At 33.9% G+C, this 17,893-nt stretch overlaps 1 protein-coding gene across 1 annotated transcript; it reads left to right on the top strand.

Moving 5' to 3' along the window:
• Positions 1–12,760: 12,760 nt before the first annotated feature.
• LOC107798154 (acyl carrier protein 1, chloroplastic) lies at positions 12,761–15,635 on the top strand. Its single transcript, XM_016621124.2, has 4 exons — positions 12,761–13,038; positions 13,941–14,033; positions 14,603–14,725; positions 15,264–15,635. The coding sequence occupies exons 1-4, from the start codon at positions 12,973–12,975 to the stop codon at positions 15,387–15,389; spliced, it is 408 nt and encodes a 135-aa protein (XP_016476610.1). The 5' UTR covers positions 12,761–12,972; the 3' UTR covers positions 15,390–15,635.
• Positions 15,636–17,893: the final 2,258 nt, after the last annotated feature.

Raw genomic sequence — 17,893 nt, 5'->3', positions numbered from 1 at the left:
TCCCCTACACCGTCTACACACGCCTCTGATATACATGCTGAGGATGATGATCCAGAGGCAGTGCATTATGATCGTTATGGCAGGATCATCATAGTCCCTGAGGGTAACGGGTAAGAGTTATTTGTTATTTTTGAGTTTATTATTTTATAATATTCTTACTAATATGTTCATGTGTTTTTATTGTTAAATTGCAGGTTCAGGTCGGGTAAGCAGACTACGAAGATAATCACCAATGCGATCAAAAAGCTTTGTGATGGCCCTTATGCGACTTGGATTGATTTCCCATACTCGCTGAAGGAGTAAATTTTCAATCAGTTTAAGGTATAAATATTCTTTTAAGTAATTTAATAATTTATATTTATGATGTTTCCATCTAATATTTAACTTTTGAAATGCAGAGCAAGTGAGTATGGGAAGACCGCTATAGCGAGGAAGTGGCTGTAAATTTTCATCATAAAGCCCGCAAGAGTTTGTCGGATCATTTCTCAGATGGTAGAAAGAAGAACAAGAGGCATGACTGGTATCTGCAACATTTATGGAATGATTTGTTAAGGCAATGGAAGACCGAGGATTTCTTACAGAAGAGCAAAAAAGGAAAGAAAGCTCGCTCATCCGAGAAGGGAGGCTCCTTGCACACTAGGGTGTTATCAGCATCAAGACAATAAGAAGAAGATTGGTAATTGCTTAAATTGTTCTACTTTTCTAAGTATATCAATTCAATTTATTAACTAAATTAATTTATTTTCAGAAAAAGAAATATGGGTGTCCAATGAGCCATGATGAGCTATTCAATGAGACACATATTTTAAAGAAGAAGAAAGAGGGGGATGGAGATAGGTGGGTCGAGGAACAGGCAGAGACTGCATATGTAAACTTTCAATTTTCTTTAAGTGTTATAATTTACTTTTATAAGAATTTTTAAATACTAATTTAATTTATAATAAGAATTTTTAAATACTAATTTAATTTATAATAATGTAGGGTCACTACCAAAGTAATGTGGAGGAATTTATTCGTATTCAGCCAGTTGGCGAATCGGGAAAGTCAACCCAACCTTCGGACGAGGATGCTAAAAGAATATTGTTAGAGGCTGTTGGCGGTCCCAAAAGGGGGAAGGTATACGGGCTTCCTGAGAAAATATTCCATAGTTATAGGTGTGGAATGAAAAGAATAGGGACTTCCTCACAGGGCGAGGAAATTAATAGGGAGAGCCTCTCAGCTATGCAAGAGACAGTGACAAAGCTTACATCCGAGCTAGAAGCAGCCAAGGAAAGAGAAAGGCTTAGAGATGCTCAATTCCTTGGTATGCAAGCTCAGATTAGAACTCTCCTTTCTACTGGAGTTTTTCCATTGCATCGGTCTCGTGAGTCATCGCCATAGGCTCGACCTCCACGTGATCGTTCCTCCCGTCCTCCCCGTGATCGTTCCTCCCGTACGATCCGTGATCATTATTCCCGTCCTCCACAAGGCCGTTCTCTATACCGTCTTGTATCTGAAAATTCACCAGATGATGATGATGTTGTAGAAAACACCCCTTGACCAATACTTTGATATACTTTGAACTAGACTAATAGAACTAGTTTTGAATTAGATTGAACAATTTTGAACTTGTTGTAATTACTTAGTTTTTGCTTGGTTTTGGATTGTGATGTTTAATTGAACTTTAATTTGTTAGTTTTAAAGTATTAATTGGATGTTTGTTTGTTGTTGTTGGATGTTTGGCTGGATTTGTAGTGAATTAGGGGTTGTATGTGGTGAATTGGTGGTTATGAGATGTGAATTGGGGGTATTGGTATACTGTTTTTATTTGGCAGGTGGTGTAGCTACCAAAACAAGTATTTTTTGCCAAAATTAATCCCAAAAAATCGACCAACCTTGGTCGGTATCTAATAAAAAAAATTAAAATTATAAATTACTGACCAATATTGTTCGGTTAATGCACATTTATTTCCCAAAAATTCAACATTACCAACCAAAGTTGATCTGTAAGTTGCCTGCCCTGTCCAGTTTACCGACCAACGTTGGTCGTTATTTTTAAATTTTAATTATTTATAATAAAAAAAAAGTTTCAATACCGACCATAATTGGTCGGTAAGCAAAATTAATAAATTTAATACACCGATCAAGTTTGGTCGATAAAATTAAATTATTAAAATAACATTCCGACCTATGTTTCTCGGTAAGTCAATTAAATTGTCAAATGGTCGTGTAAAGCATACCGAATTTCACCGACTTTGGTCGGTATGTCCTTCTTACCTTCAAAATACCGACCACGCGTTAATGGTCGCATTTTGGACGGTTATTAGTTATTACCGACCTTTGTTGGTCGGTTTTAATGGACGAATTTTCCCGGATTTCTAGTAGTGGCCGCTGCAAGGCTGGCTAATCGTATGTAGCAGGCTTGAATACCCCTGGTTCTGGAAGTCACATGAGTCCGAACGCTATGCTGAATGTGCGACCGAGATTGCATTACATAGGTACCTGTACAGGTGAGGAGTCGGTTGCTCCGGCAGCAGTGGCGCGAAGAACGGCGATTCCCCTCTTTCCATCGAAGTAGGGAGGACCTCCTTCCCCACCATTCCGACCTATTATTAATAGGTAGGGGTGGCAAAACTAACCCCAAACTCATGTGACCCGCCCAATCAATCCAAGTTTTAATGGGTTTGGGCTGGAATATTTTTGAAAATGGGCTATTTTGGGCTAGCCTGAGTTAACCCATCACAAATCATTAGTCCAAATGGACCCACGATGATGCCCAATAGTGACCTAGAAAAATGCTCAATCTTAGAGTTCTACCTTGACCCATGTTATATCTTTAATCTCTTGCTTAGTAATTTGTTTCCCATTCTCAAGCACTTGGTAATTAGTAATTTTTTATTCTCTTTATCCAAGTTTATATATATTTTTCTTTTATGAAATACGTTTTTTATTCTATTCACCAAAAAAGTGAGACTAGTACATTAAATTCGATACATATATACTTTTATAATAACTACTGACTCTAGTAGGAGACTCGTAAAGCCTTGATTTAGGTCCGCAAAATTTTTAATAATGAATTTTATAATTTTATTTTAAATTAGACAATCTTAATGTTTGTAGAAAAAATTAAAATTACAAAAATTTGTAAAAAAGAAACAAAGATGTCTACTCTTTAATAGTAAAAATATTTTTAAAACTTTAAATTAAATTACTTAAATCTTCATATTAGTAAATATATTTTTTTACAATAATATCAAAGGTAACATATTGCAAATACATGTCTAACATCTCATTTATTTAAATTATCCTTTTTTAATATAAATAATAATATTATTATGTGAAGCTAAAAACTTTATGTTATTTAAGAATATATACTATAAACAACAAGTATGAAAATAATGGCAAGACTAATTCTTTTGCATATATGTGTATATACGTACTAATAAAAAAAAGTATAAGTCCTCTTATTAAAATTGAGATTTAGGCCACTAAGTTTATGAAGTCGCCCTTGAATTGAGGATAGTTGGATCATCGTGCAAGGCAATTATTAGTGGGTGCCCTTACTTTAGGGTTGAAAGAGGCAGACACCACTTTCGTACGGTTTGATGCCGGAAGAAGAGAGTTTCATGAATTGTTCTTGCCCATACCATCAAATGTTAATGTTCCAAGACACTTGTTTGAGATGGATGGGGGTGTGAGTGTTGGCTGCATCATATCAGAATTAAAGAAAGCCTCTATTCTACAAATTTGGCATCGCCGACGAAAGGAGTGGACAAATAATATAATTGTAGAAATAAATAGTGTTGGTAGAATTATTGGTTGTAGAAAGAACTGGCTAGTTGATTTTAATGGAAAAGCAACAAGTGGTGGCAGTTGATCTTCGATCCAAGAAGAAACAGAGATTGAACTTACAGAATGATTATTTACATTATACATGTTTTGTCTTTCGTCTCAGTATCATTAATGTGCGAGATATGAGACCCGTAAGTTAAATCCATATGTTTCTTTACAATTTATTTGGATCATTATTTTTTAAGCAATAAAAGTTACAAATTAACTAAGCATTTGAAGTTAGTTAAAGTATGTCATGAACATAATTAGATTTCAGAGGCTTAATATTTGAATACGAAACCTACAAAGAACAATTATATTAAGTTAGTCAAATGTTATTTTCAATTATTTTTATTTTATGAGTTGCAAACATATTAATTGATCTTTTTGTGTATGTTCCTTTCTACCATTTTAGTTAATCTATCATTAGCAATGCTTTGTGATGATACTGACTAGCAGAGAAAAATATACTATCAAAAGATTATCGCAAGAAAATGCAGTCCCAAATTAAATTAGGAATGAACTTTTATAAACCTGCATATTGTAATATTAAAGGTCAATATTTAGACATATAACAAGAGATGTAAAAATAAAGGGAATACAATTGGCTCTACAAATAAGAATAATGTACATTCTAGACACTTATCACAAACTTGTGTTACCCCGTAATAAAAATAAGTCATCAACTGAGAATACAAGTAGATAAAAAAAACTTGAACAAACTAATAAAAATATGAATGTTGTGCACGGAGCGTGACTGAATCTCGGAAAAACAATGATATTTAATCTGTCTTTAAATCCTAAAAAGGTAGAGCTAGTGGATAGTACAAACGAGGAGGAAAAAAATACTTATCGGGAGTGTTACAGAAAGGCAAAAGAAAGAGGCAAAGTTAGCGGTTACGACGGCTAACAATGTGGTGTTTCCTCGTTTGTATGAGGAGCTCGGGAGCAAAGGGTGGGGACAAGAAGTTGTTGGCCAGGTGAGGGAGAGGAAGGCCCGTGATTTAGACCAAGTCAAGTGCATCAAGGACGAGGATGGAAAAGTATTGATGGACGAGGCACTTATTAGAAGAAGGCGACAGACATACATCCATAAACTGTTGAACGAGGAGGGGGATATAAGCATTGTGCTGGGTGAGTTGGAGCACTCCGAGAGTCGGCAAGATTTTGGGTATTGTAGGCGGATTAAGGTAGAGGAGGTGGAAGGGGTGATGCGTAAGATGTGCAGGGGCAGAATGACGGGGCCAGACGAAATCCCGGTAGATTTCTGGAAGAGCGTGAGGCGAGCAGGCTTGGTGTCACGATCCCAAATTCCCTCCGTAGGATGTCGTGATGGCACCTAATCTCTAAAACTAGGTAAGTCTATCAATGCGGAATAATGAGCTCCTTGTCCCTGGGGTCTCAGATTATTCTGCTGCCATGAGTTCAGACTATCATTTGGTGAACTCCAAGAAACGCCCGAGTGCCTCTGCCTCCAAGAGTTAAAATTATTACCACTTTCGTAGTTGCCCCTGTCAAAGCTTCCCACAACATTTACCACTTTATCTGCAGTTGAGGCCTAACACTCATCACAAGCTGATGATGGTTGGCTCTGGACCTTGGCTAATATCAACTTTCTTATCTCTTTGGCCATGGATTATAGTTGGGCTTGTAATGATGTGTTAGAATCCACTTGATGAACCCCAACTGATTTTCTTCTATCATTACTCTCATCAGACCATTGGATAGTATCTTCAAAGAGCTCATCAAGAATTGCAACAATCTCCTCACGAGTCTTCTTCATTAAAGGACCTCCAACTGCAGTGCTCAGAGTTTGTAGTAAGGAATGTGTCATTCCATCCCAAAGGTCCTAGAGTTGCACCTACAATTCAATCCCATTATGCTCACACTTTCTCACTATCTCCTTGAATCTTTCCCAAGCCTTGAAAACTGTTTCAGTATCCTCCTGGCACAATGTGAATTTCCCTTCTGAATTTCACTGTTTTTGCAGCTAAGAAGTATTTGTCAAGAATATTTTTAGTCATATCTTCCCATGTCCTGATCGGCCCAGTTGGTAAGCTATGAAGCCAGTTCTTCGCGCCATCCTTCAGTGAAAAGGGGGATGCCCTTAAGTAGACTGCATTTTTTTTGACACTCCGTTGTACTGGAAGGTGTTCGTGATTTCCTCAAAATCCATCAAGTGAATGTTAGGATCTTCATTTGCCCTCCCTCTATAAACACAGTTGTTCTGGATAGTTTGAAGCAAACCTTGCTTCAACTCAAAATTATTCGCTGCTACGGGTAGAGGTCTTGCACTGGACAGTCCTTGATTGAAGACTGGTCTGGCATAATAGCCTAATGCTCTACTAGGCCTGGGTACCATATTTTCGAACTGGTCTTCAACCAAGGGTCGATTTAGATTGAATCTTCGACCCACCATCTTCGATAGTCTCATCAGTAACTTTACGGGCTGCCTCAGTTGCTATTCGTGCAACTTTTTGTTGTGCTGCCTCTCTTGCAGCTAAGTCTACTCCATCGTCACCATTATTAGCCATGTGTTCTTGGGTTCAAGGTTGCCCCCAAAACTTTTTGGTGAGTTCTTTCTATTTCCTCAACTGTCGCATACTCTTTTCCACCTATGGATTGTATGAAATCAATTCTTTTGAAGAAGATCGAGTCATATACCAAAGAAGTCAACATGTTGTTTTCAAACTGAAGAAAAAACTCGTGAAGAATAAAATAAAATAGGTTCCTAAATTAGAACCAAAAATTATTTTGAACACTATTGATTGCCAATCCTCGGCAACGGCACCGAAATTTGAAGAGTGCAAACACAACACGAGATTAATACTCGCTAGCCAAAGATAGTATAGTTATGATTATCGTCTCCACAGGAATTGTATTTAAACAATATTCAAGTAATTACTAGCTTAACGCTATTCGAGATGATTAACATGTTGGTTAGGATTATTAATAACTAAAATTAACTATAAAATTAAAACAATTAACAATTGATCACTAAAAGACAAGAGTTGAGCAATATTGAAATATCAAAGGGAGAAATAAGGATCGTGACACGATAGGTGCAAGATAGCTAATTGGGATCCAACTCTAGTTTAATTCACTCTAATGTTCTAATGATTCTCACGAATTCACTCGATGATTAGTTCAAACGTGTAGTCAAGACTCATCTCTCGATTATATCTTAACTCTACGAGGTGAACTAATATAAGCATTGTAAAAATATGCAAGCATGCGTTAATGGATTGGTCTACAGGAAAACGTCTCTCGAATATTCTACTAACTTGATTTAATCAATAATTCAACAAGCTCTTTCGATTACTTAAGAGAATCACTGAATTAAACCAAACAAAATAATGCAAGATAATCATCACAATATTTCTCTTTCGATTACATAAACTGGTAAATAAAGTTACAAATTATTTAAAGCTCCATAAACTAGTTCAAGCAAAGAACTAAAGTTAAAATCCACAAATATCAAACAAAAAACCATATCCGTCAAACCCTAAGGAAAACTACTCCATAATCATGGAGGAAGTCATCACAAATATAATTAAAGAGTAAGAAAATATCAAATTAATGTTACAATCTAAACTCCCATATTGAATTGATGGAGAGATAATGAAATCTTGTCTTGTGTAGCCTTCAATGCTCTCCAAAAGCTTTTATGTCAAAAGTTCTCTAAAAATCATATTTTTGATGTATTTATACCATGTAGGAACGGGCTCGGACGAAACTATCCTTTCCAAACCGAAGTAGGAGAAATACTCTGTAAAATTTGCACATGCGTGGTGCGTGCATGGCGTGCCTCCCCACGCGGTGCGCATGTGGAGAAGTTCAGAGAGTTGATTTTTACACTCTGTTGGAATTTTTCACTAGCGCCTCGCGCCTCGCGGCGCATGGCGCATCGCGGTAGTGCATTTTTCTCAGAGTAATCTTTTTTTTTTCACTTTTTGACATCTAAACTTGGCACTCAACTCCCGAACGTGATCCCGACTTAATTTATTGGGCTTTTACTCAGACTTTAAAGGGCCAACTTGTTCAAATTAGTTTAATAGCTCGGAATCATTTTCTGCAAGGCATAAAACACGAAATAAGCGCAAATCACCATTAAATATGGGTTTCTAGCCTACCATCACTGGTTCTCATAGAAGAATACAAATTCTAAGTTTGTCATCATCAAAAAGGGAGAGATTGATAAGTTACATGCCTTTTTTTTGTTGATAATTTGACAAACTTCATGAGAGAACCATATTGGGAACCTGATACAATTGGTTCCTTAGTGTGCAGAGCAACTAATCAGATGTCTGGTTCAACTCTCAATGAAATCAGTTAAGGGAACATCAGAGGGAACATATAGGGATCAGTTTCTCCGGTCACAGTACAAGTCAACTCTAATAGTTGTTAAAATTGTTACACTGTACATGCAACAATACATCAATACTGCTGAAGCGTACAGTGTACCGGACACTCCCTTGCATCATCTTTGATGACCTCACACATATATTATCAACATGAGACAAGGGATTTCACTCAACACTTGCGAAACCTAAACATAGTTTTCTCTCTCAAGTGTGCAACCACCCTTATTCACTCTAAGGCATTGAAGAACAAAGAAGCAACAGACAATATGACCAATTCCCAACATTGATTATGTCTTATTTTCTTTAGTATTATTGTGTCTTTATTTCATGTTATTCACTTGTGTAATTCCTACTCAACTTTTCAGAAGCATTTCGTAGGATATCTTTTAAACCACCATTATTTTGGTTGCTTTGACTAGAGTTACTCAAGTGTGTAGCTTTGTAATAGAGTTATTACAAAGAGGCTTACAATAGAGTTATTGTAAGGGTTGGGGGATTAAAAGTTTAATTCCTAGATGGCAATAGACTGTAATCTAAAGTTTGCTCAGTTAGTGAAGTTGAAATCCTACTAGGGTAGGTCGTGATTTTTAATCCCATAAGCTGGGAGTTTTCCATATAAATATTATTGTGTTCTTTACTTGCTGCTATTTCTGTGGGAACTGATAGAGAACCAGGTTCTCTATACAATTTGGTGGACCCTTAGTTTACATCACAACAATCGGTAGTGTGTTACTATAGGGGTTAGAGTTAATCCTTAGGTTTGCAAGAGTTTGTAAACTTTGTTGTTGGCTTAGAGTTGTAGTGAAGTATTTTGAAAAAATTCTTACTAGGTAGTAGGCCGTGGTATTTTTCATATTTTGAGTCGGGTATTTTCGATATAAAAATCCTTGTGTTCTTTACTTTCTGCATTATTTATTTCGCAATTGTAGTGTAAGAAACGCATAGAAGAACCAAATCCTTCTATAATCAGTGCACACGAAAATTGGACACCACACAAATCACTCTTGTGTGGTATTTGAAGTATAAAACATCAATATATTAGAGCCCGTTTGGACATAAAATTTGATGGAAGATTTTTTCAAAAAAAATTCACTTTTTTCGAAATCAGCGTTTGTTAATAAAATTTTCAATTTTCACTTGAAGATGCATTTTAAAAATTTTCGAAAATTTAAAAAACTACAAAAAGCTATTTTTCAAAATTTTCACTCAAATCACTCACAAAACTTCAAAAACAATCAAAACTGAAATTTATATCCAAACACAACTTTAAGTAGGCATTTGGACATAAGTATTGTAAAATTCGAAAAAATGGTGAACAACTTTTTCAAGTGAAAATGGTATTTGAAATTTAGATTTGTATTTGGACATAAATTTCAGTTTGGGTTGTTTTTGAAGTTTTGTGAGCGATTTGAGTGAAAATTTTGAAAAATAGCTTTTTGCAATTTTTCAAATTTTCGAAAATTTTCAAAATGCATCTTCAAGTGAAAATTGAAAATTTTATTAACAAACGCTGATTTCGAAAAAAAATCAAATTTTTTTGGAAAAATCTTCAACCAAATTTTATGTCCAAATGGGCTCTAAATTTCAGATACCATTTCACTTGAAAAAAATTTTCACCATTTTTTCGAATTTTACAATTCTTATGTCCAAACGCCTACTTAATATCGAGTTGCCCAAGTTCACACAACTAAATAGAAGCATGGCCCTCATACTCCAATTACATTCTAGGGAATGTTGAAATGCGAGTTTATACTAATATAATTAATCTAACGTATTTTACTTTAATTTTTTATGAGGATCAATGTATGGCACTAGATATGCAGGATATTTTAATAATGCTGACTAAATTGCAAAATTTTAAGAGATCGTATAAAAACTTTCATAGAAATGGAATATAGGTGTGTCCGATGCGTCATGCGTGTATATTGGTCAATTTACTTCCTGCTCATATATATTAAATTTTGAAGATTCTTATTGTTTTGACTTCCTCACTAATAATTGGTGTATATCCCAAATTTTGAAAGTAAATATGAATATAATCTCAAAAACTAGTTTTAAAGATTCAAGTTCTGGTTGTTGGACAGTGGTTGGGTCACTTTCTTCTTTTCTTGTTTTACAGGACGCTAATTAGAAATTAATACTTTCTCCGTTTTATTTTAAATGACATATTTCGTTTATTAAGAGTTAAATCATGTGAAGTTTGACTAATATTTTATTTTTTATTTTTTATCATATTAACATGAGAAAAATTACAACTTATAATATTTTTTGTATAATTTTATAAATATTTTAGTTTTAAAATACCGAGTTGATCTCTCTACAAATAAATTACGCCGTCTAAATTTGAAAGAAGGGGAATATAATTTTACATTTTCTCAAAACTATGTATTGGATAGTGATAGCATATGGCGTTAGGCCATCTAATTGGAGCAAAGGGAAAAGTGGGCAAAAGAAAGATGGGTTGAGTGTTGAAATGAAACCTACTCGTCAACATTTATTAGTTATCCTACCATGCCATACAGCCAACTACTAGTGTCATTCCTACGATTACCTCCAACTTGCAGGGTGCTTAATAAGGTTTGTGTTTTAGGCCCTCAAATTTAAGAGGCTTCATTTTTTTAGAAATAATAAATTTATAGGTATTAAAAAAATAATATTTAGTATTTTTAGTACAAAAATAGGTTTTCTCATATAAAAGGAAAGACATTTTTAGCTATGCAAATAAATTAATTATTTGGCTTACTTAAAAATGAGTAGTATGAATAGTTAACATGTGAATGAAATTGATTTGTCAAGAAAATAGTACAAGTAGAAGATACTGTAATCGATATACTCAATCAAATAAAATGAATTTTCTTTTACAAATGCTTATATTGCTTATAGAATAATATTAATAATTTCTATAGCAGTTGCCTCAGTAAAAGAAGTATTTCAAAATTAAAATTAACAAAATCTTAGCTAAAATCAATAATGTCTCAAGAAAGATTAATTGGGTTGGCAATTTAATTAAAAAGTAATTATTTAAAAAATTAATTATAAAAATATTATTAACAACTTAGCATCTAAAAAATTATAAAATAGATTTCAATTTTTTTATTATTTTATATATATATATATATATATATATATATATATATATATATTATAACATTTTAAAATATAATTTAGACATCACGGCCATACATGTATTTGAGCCGCTCTTGTGGACAAAGAATATGGATTGAATGTAATTATCAATGACAAATTATTAATCAGATGTTTGACTTGGCTTTAAGCCACACGGATGTGGTTGAGCCGCCATTGACAACTTGGACAAAGAATATGGATTGGATGAAATTATCAATGACAAATTATTAATCGGCCTAATAAGCTTGAATTTTTCATACAAATGAGTGTTGAAAATGAAACCTACTCGTATAACATTCAAGAATATTCCTACAAATGTAGTTCATCTTACTGTTACTTTTGCTTCAAACTTTTTCAAATTATTTTTGGTAAAAATTATTTTAAAACCAATACAAATTGAAAAAATAATATTGTCAATGTTATTTTGAAGAATTAACCGGCGTCTACCCAACCACTTAAACTAAAAATAGCCGATGGGAATATAAAATGTGCATAATTTATGTATTATATATGTATAATTATATATAATCAATATATAAATTATTGTATATGATTAGAAAAAGTAAACAACGATATGATCGCCTATCGTATAAAGATCCCTTATTTTTTTTTATCCTTGAAAAACTGTGTCAAATAACGAAGCAAGCATTCTAATACTTGGGTTCAACATATAAACTATGAATTTGGTTTTCACGTGGAAGTCATTTACTAGAGCACATAAAAGTAAGTTGCCTTGAACATATCTTATTTACTAGTAACAATAAAGATTTTTTAACAAAATATTAAGGTATATTAAGAAGGCATAGGAAATACCGCAGAAAATACCATGTTAATCTTAAGGCGGAAACAACTTTCACCAAATTATTGGCTCCCAATAAGAAAGAAAGTGAACTTTTTTTATTTGTTTCACCAAATTATTGTCTCCCAATAAGAAAGAAAGTGAACTTTATTTATTTGTTTGATAAAAAAAATTACACATTACAATAAAAGTGATTCATTATTTATTATCCACTATATCGATGCGGAACACTTGATACTCCGTGTACTATAGCAATTTTAGTATTTGTTGGCACTAATTTGTTAATTTTTGCATAGTGATGTGTAAAATATTTTACAATCTAATTATTTACAAATTAATTACATGTAAGTATACCGCAAGTGAACGAAAAACTTTCAAAAAGAAGTAGACAAGTTTGTGTATTCAATCAAATTACATTAATTATGTGCAAAACTGTTTATACCATTAGTGATTACAATTTAAAATTCACTAAAATTTATTTTAAAACATTGAAATAGAAAAAAACTTGTATTTGGAATACGCGTGAAATGTTACAATAAAATAAGAAGTTTTTTTCTTTTGCAAAAAATATCTTCCTAAATTTGAACGAAACGCCTGTAAATAATTCTAAAATAGTGCGAGTGAAATAATAAGAAAATCTAAAAAATATTTCCACATTGAACTGAAATACTCCAAAATTTCGATACAATCAAAGCAGCACAGAAACGATCAACTGAAAACCCAACATCAGAAAAGGGTCTATAAAAGCGAACCATACTCTTCTATACCCTTTATTATTTCCCCATTTGCCTTATCTAGCTGTTCACTCTCTTCGTATTCTCCGCCACTTTCTCTCTTCAGATCCATTTTCTTTTTAGATCCCATCATTCAACAATGGCTTCTGTTACTGGATCTTCTTTCGCCATCTCTTCCCTTTCCTGCTCTTTCAAGCAGAATCAGGTCAATTTTCTTTATTTTCACTCTCAAATCTGTTCTTCTTTTTCTCTATTTTTTTGTTTTATAATTAGACCCTTTTTTTTGTTTATCCTGTGTTTTTTTGTCAGAAATCTTATCTGGGTAATTTTATGGTTGTGAGTTTCTTGATATTTTTTAGGTTGATGCTGATGTGTGAAAAAGCTTCGATTTTTCCTATTTTTCTTGCTGATGTGTTTTAAAATGTTTTGGATCTTATTGTTATACTAGTGCTGTAGTTATGTGACTTGTTTGGAAAATATTTTGGTGATGAAATATTTTGATTTTGCTGAATTAATAAAAAAAAATTTGTGTCTTTGTAATATTTATTTGGGAATAGACTGTCATTTAATAAGAAATTGTTTGAAAGATTCTTTTGGTGATAAAAAAAGATTGGATTTTGCAGCTCTTTTAAACTATTTATTTAGACCTTGCAGTTCTTATTATTTTCTTTGTTTTTCTAATAGATTAGATCTATGTTTGATAGAATGTGGTAGTTGTGAAAGATTCTTTTGAGGAGGAAAAATCTCCATTTGCAGCTTCACCATTTGATTTTGTAGGCTATATCTTTAGAATTAGAATACAATGTATGTTCTTTTTACTTACTTTTTTTTTTTCCGATTAATGTAATGTATTATAATTGATATAGTTATTATAAAAACCAAAACTTTCATGAAGTTGCTTAAGCAAAGTTATCTGTGAAACACAGGAAAGGGAATTTTTGTTGCCACATATGGAAAGTGTGATTTCTCATAATTTTTCCTCCTATTTTACTAAAACAATTTATTTGACTTATACAACCCTTTATCCTTGTGTTTTACTTTCCTCTTTATTTATAATTGGTCATGGCTCTATAACTCTATTGAGTTTGTTCCCTTGAATTGGTGCAGGTGCATTTGAAGACCTCTCTTTCTATTAAGGGAGTGAGCTCCCCTTCTCTCAGATTGAAGCCAGCTACTGGTCGCTTCAGCATTACCTGTGCGGTAATGTCTTTGCTTCCTTTTTAGTAAATCCTAATCCAAGCTGTTCGGATATTCTTTTTTTGGTGGAAATTGGTATTACTACTTATATCACAAGTAATGCATGTTTAATAGTGTTGGCTTAGTGTTATATTTTGTTTAGTTGATAAAAGAGATCATTGATTCGATGGTGCGTGGTATTTGGCAATTGTCATAATCTGTTTTCCTGAAGGCTTTGCTTCCTTTTACTCAATTTAGTATCTTTAGATGACAAGATTCTATCTGTATACCCAACTCTTCTGCTTAAAATTAATAATAGAAAGAGGAGGGAAGGAGTAACATCATCTATCTTCTGACTTTTGTGGACCAAAATTTGAAAGCATTTATGTGAACATGTGTTCCTCACTTCGTACTAGTTAGGCCAAGTACATTATTATCAGTAGCAAGTAGCAACAGCACAGCTGTTGCCTCTTTCCTAATTTTGTCTTGTCCGGCTCACTTGACAGTGACACATGGTGCAGGAAAATATGTGCTTATTAGAAATTAACTTAACCCCGTGCCACTTATTAAAACTAAGAAGTGTATTTGTGCAGGCTAAACCAGAGACAGTTGACAAAGTGTGTGAGATTGTGAAGAAACAACTGGCTCTTACTGATGATAAAGTAGTCAACGGAGAGTCAAAATTTACAGCACTTGGTGCTGATTCTCTTGACACGGTATGTTGACTCTAGAACAAACTTTTGCTGTGCTAATTCCCTGAAATGTTGTGTCGTTCAAAATGGCCCTTGAAACTTTACAAGTGTCTCGATATGGGATTTACCTAACATATTTAGAACCCTAATGATAATGTTGTATTGCAGGAATGTTAAAGTAACGTGGCATGCTTTCATTTAGAAACTGCGACTAGCTACTTCCATTTGTAAACCGTTTCCTGAATTTTTGGAATGATCATTCTGAACTACTTAAAAATATGATAAAATGCTGTTTATAACCATATTAGACAAGAGATACCGAGCTTTACACTTATTTTCTGTAACTAAGACATCCAAACTTCTAGTAGGGCAGCGTTAGCTGCTTTTTTTCTTTTCTTGTTGAGTATACTTCCAATAGTTCATTCATGCTCTTCCGCAACCAAATTTCTCCTGTTTCAGGATCTCCATATAAAACTCTCAGCCTTGTTTAAAATATCGTGCAAGTCGTGTTTTGGAATGCATCTTAATTGACTTGGTTATTGATATTATCGTTTATGTCCAGGTTGAGATTGTGATGGGACTTGAGGAAGCGTTTGGAATCACTGTGGAAGAAGAGAATGCACAGACTATTGCAACAGTTCAAGATGCTGCCGACTTGATTGAGGATCTCATTACCAAGAAAGCTTAAGAAATATTGAGCTATAGAGCTTGCCTAGCAAATTAGGTTTGGTAGGTCTCATTTTGGTTGAAAGTTTGCATATCTTATTTAGTCTTTTAATCGTCATCTCTCCTTGTGGAGAGCGTCTATTGCAGTTGGTTCCAATGAGCCATGTCTAGGTAAAAGGATTTCTTTTATCTGAGAGGAACTCTCGTGTCTTGTTTCTTTCATTTACTGTAAGACATTATGGTCATATTTAAAGATATCCTTGTACTATCTGTGTTTTCCGACTCCATTCTGCAGACTGTTTTGCCTACAGTCAAATAATTATATTTTTCAAGTAGACTCTAAGGGGTCGTTTGGTGAGGGATAAGGGATAACTAATCTCGGGATTAAGTTTGAGATGAGTTTATCCTATGTTTGGTTGGGATAAAATTGCGGTGTAACTAATTTTGGGATAATTAATCCTGGAATAACTTGTTTCCAACCAAACAACCCCCTAAGTGTTCTATTGAGGCCAAAGTTGAAAACCTCAATCCAAGCTAGTCGGGGCAGGCAAAACTTGAAAAAAGAATTAAGTGATATTTTAGGTTTAACTCATTAAGAATTTTTAATATGTATTTATCTTGAATGCTCTGATGATGTGTACGGTTGATATGTGTCTATGGGAGCCCCTACATGCTGGCCTTCTTTTTTTGGTCAAACATGTTGATGCCCACTTGTATATAACTACTTCTAGGTTATAATACCAGCAAAATAAAGAAGCAAAGTAACATTACCATGTATGTAATACATGGTATTCAATAAAAGGGCCAAAGCCCATTCTGGCCAAAGATCAAAAAACGAAGAGAAAGGGGAAGGGGAAAAGGAAAAGGGGAAAGCACTCAAGCAGCACAAGCATTGAGGGGGAAGTGCACAGATAGCCATTGATTAGAGATGTCTTTATTTTTTAGTCATTATTTTAAATGTATTTACTCTTTAGCCAGTGCTTAATAAATTTTTACCCGTCGGACAAAACTACCCCTGTGCTAGACGTAGGTGGTGTAAATATTAAGGACATGATGCCCTTAACTTCATGAATGTTGTATAAATATTTAGGACAAAGTGTCCTGTATTTGCACCTTCTGCTGCTAAACTTTAGGACATCATGTCCTTAACTTCATATGTGCAGTGTAAATGTTAAGGACATGGTGTCCTTAACTTCATGTGTGCAATGTAAATGTTAAAGACATAATGTCCTTAACTTGTATTTGTACCTCCTGTTGTTAAACTTTAGGACATCATGTCCTTAACTTCATATGTGCAGTGTAAATATTAAGGACGTGGTGTCCTTAACTTCATGTGTTCATTGTAAATGTTAAGGACATAGTGTCCTTAACTTCATGAGTGATGTGTAAATATTAAGGACAAAGTGTTCTATATTTGCACCTTCTGCTGATAAACTTTAGGACATCATGTCCTTAACTTCATATGTGCAGTGTAAATATTAAGGACATGGTGTCCTTAACTTCATGTGTGTAATGTAAATGTTAAGGACATAATATCATTAACTTCTATTTGCAACTTCTGTTGTTAAACTTTAGGACATCATGTCCTTAACTTCATATGTATAGTGTAAATGTTAAGGACATGGTGTCCTTAACTTCATGTATGCAATGTAAATGTTAAAGACATAATGTCCTTAACTTGTACTATTGTTAAACTTTAGGACATCATGTCTTTAACTTCATATGTATAGTGTAAATGTTAAGGACATGGTGTCCTTAACTTCATGTGTGCAATGTAAATGTTAAAGACATAGTGTCCTTAACTTCATGAGTGATGTGTAAATGTTAAGGACATAGTGTCCTTAACTTTATGAGTGATGTGTAAATATTAAGGACATGGTGTCCTTAACTTCATATGTGCTGTGTAAATATTAAGGACATGGTGTCCTTAACTTCATGTGTGCAATGTAAATGGTAAGGACATATCATTAACTTGTATTTGCAACTTCTGTTGTTAAACTTTAGGACATATATCCTTAACTTCATATGTGCAATGTAAATATTAAGGACATGGTGTCCTTAACTTCATATGTGCAGTGTAAATGTCAAGGACACGGTATCCTTAAATTCATGTGTGCAATGTAAATGTTAAGGACATAATATCATTAACTTGTATTTACAACTTCTGTTGTAAAACTTTAGGACATCATGTCCTTAACTTCATATGTGCATTGTAAATATTAAGGACATGGTGTCCTTAACTTCATGTGTGCAATGTAAATGTTAAGGACATAGTGTCCTTAATACTGGGTAAAACCTGAATTAACCGTGGTACACTTGCGAAAAACTCCTTGCCGAGGGCCTGTGCACCCCCGGGATTAGTCGGGGTTCAAAGAGACTCGGACACCCGGTGCAAATCAAAAAAAAATGTTAAGGACATAGTGTCCTTAATATTTTACACATCACTCATGAAGTTAAGGACACCATGTCCTTAATATTTACACATCACTCATCAAAAAAGGGTAAAAAAGACTTTTCGTATCAATT

Source organism: Nicotiana tabacum, chromosome 14 (genome assembly GCF_000715075.1).
Source record: "Nicotiana tabacum cultivar K326 chromosome 14, ASM71507v2, whole genome shotgun sequence".
NCBI classification, from domain to species: domain Eukaryota; kingdom Viridiplantae; phylum Streptophyta; class Magnoliopsida; order Solanales; family Solanaceae; genus Nicotiana; species Nicotiana tabacum.
Note: the sequence above shows the minus strand (reverse complement) of the source record. Positions and strands in the feature narration are given on the sequence as shown.